This window comes from Eschscholzia californica, unplaced genomic scaffold, assembly GCF_041429995.1.
Source record: "Eschscholzia californica isolate CP2 unplaced genomic scaffold, dmEscCali1.0.p SCAF_5, whole genome shotgun sequence".
Classification (NCBI taxonomy): domain Eukaryota; kingdom Viridiplantae; phylum Streptophyta; class Magnoliopsida; order Ranunculales; family Papaveraceae; genus Eschscholzia; species Eschscholzia californica.
In genome coordinates, this window is record NW_028238472.1 from 47,592,700 (window position 1) to 47,594,723 (window position 2,024).

General features: G+C 34.9%; 1 protein-coding gene across 1 annotated transcript; it reads right to left on the bottom strand.

Annotated features, from left to right (window-relative positions):
• Positions 1-812, bottom strand: LOC147539924 (uncharacterized). The gene has a single exon (XM_086643468.1). The coding sequence runs from the start codon at positions 709-711 to the stop codon at positions 64-66; it is 648 nt and encodes a 215-aa protein (XP_086499594.1). The 5' UTR covers positions 712-812; the 3' UTR covers positions 1-63.
• Between the last annotated feature and the right edge of the window lie 1,212 nt (positions 813-2,024).

Sequence of the window (2,024 nt, forward strand, 5' to 3'; positions counted from 1 at the left end):
TTCCAAAGAAAACAGAGGATATATATATGATATGATATGAGTAGACAAACCTCTTTAATAAACTCATAAATCATCGGCTTTCGACATGATCGAAAGTCTACTAGGTCTTGCTTGAAAAGCTGCTCTTCTTCTTTGTTGATGTGATGAAGGTCGGATTAACGCAGCTAAAGCTCTCTTCACTAAATCTCCTTCAACAGTACCGATTCGAACGAGTGAATTTGTCATCGCTGATCTTCTAGCGTTCAATCGATTTGAAGGAAATGAACCTGAATGATTATTATTAAAATTCTTATGCAAACTACATCTGAATGAACCTGGATGATTTGTTGGAGAACATAAGCAAGTTCTTTTCTGAGATTTTGGAGCAGATAATCGATTACTATTAGTTTTCACAACTTGATCACGAGTTGATGCTGTAATTGATCTACTTGGTGAAATTGGACGATCAATTGAAAACCTAACTGACGGAGAAGATGAAACAGATCCATACATATTAACTCGAGTCGGAGATGCTGGTCTAGTAAAAAAACTACTAGATCTAGATGAAAAACTCGAACTTGATGAAGCAAAACCAGATGAAAAACTTGAATTCGTTACTGACGAATTCGATGAACCACAAAATCTTCCAGAAGGAGATAATGATCTTTGGTAAAATCCGTAACTTCCTCCTTGTGAAACAGGACCGCTAGATCTAGTTCTAGAAGACGCCATTGTTTAATCTAGAGAGAGAAAGTAGAGAGAGAAAGATGAAGATGGAAGAGAGAGAGAGAGAGAGAGAGAGATTTCTTTCTCAGTAAGGCCCGTGGGCTAGCTATTTTGGCAAACCTTACTTGCCTCCATGCCGGTATTTATAGATAAGAAAGAAACCAGTTAACGGCGTTGGATTTAGGGTTCTTATTTTTTAACTTAACCCTAGTTTAGGTTCAGTTAGGTTTAACTGGAAGGCGGTTAGGGTTTCAAAATCCAACGGGTAGAAATCTATGGGCTGAAAAAAACAACGAACTTTGGTGTCAGTTTGTTTAACAGCTTTTGTGGAATCTCGGAATTTTTGCCACGTATGGATATGGGGTTATTAACTTACTATTTTTCTTTTCCGATATTTACGAGTTGCCACTGCTTGAAATTAAACAGACGATTATACCCTTAACTATTTGTACATATTTATATAGAATGCCATTGGGTATATCATAGGTTGTTCCCAGATAAAATAGGAGCGGAAATCTTAAGTGTTTCACATGTATGTAGGGTATACTTCAACAAAAAAAAAAAATGTATGTATATACCTTTCCAACAAAAAAAATTAGGTCATCATGTGTTCACCCTCAAAATTGCAAAAAGGAAAAATCACACCCAAAATATTAAGATTAGATCGATGTACTATAATTTGGTTTAATAACAAAGAATTTAAAGTAAATCTCACCTCCATTAATTCTTCAAATTCTTTATTGGCATTGGAGATCTTATGATATAATAGCGAGGCACTTGTTTGGGTTAAAAGAAAATGTCACTGGATTGGTCATAGATTTAGACTAGAAACTTAAAAAACGAGACTACTGTGGAATTTGAACAAATCAAGTCTAAAAGAACTACTTAACTACAAATTAGTTCTATATAGAAAATCGTTCTTTAATGTGCGGGGTCTTGCTGGTTACAGTTATGTTTTGTGTAAAGCTTCGTTATAGTCTGGTGTTTGCGGTTTAATGTGTTTCATATTACGTCAATTTAAAATGATTAATTGTGTAACTGTAACATAATAATAGTCTCTAGTCCTTTTTTTTTGAAACCAAGGGAACCATTTCCATTAAAAGTGACAAAATCACATTGTTTACATGGATGATACATCATTCTTATTTCTCTCCTATGAAAACTTCATGAGAGTTACATACCTTTAAATGTAAAGTGCCTCATGAAGAGAAAGAAATGGGACTAGACACAGACTCAATAAAATGACCCGGTCGAGAATGAAAAGACCCTGAAGGTTGTGAATAAGAAGACCCTAAAGGTCGCGAATAAAACCCTAAAGG

What these genes read in the sequence shown, in the direction of transcription:
- LOC147539924 (XM_086643468.1), bottom strand. Translation starts at nt 711, where the DNA reads ATGGCGTCTTCTAGAACTAGATCTAGCGGTCCTGTTTCACAAGGAGGA.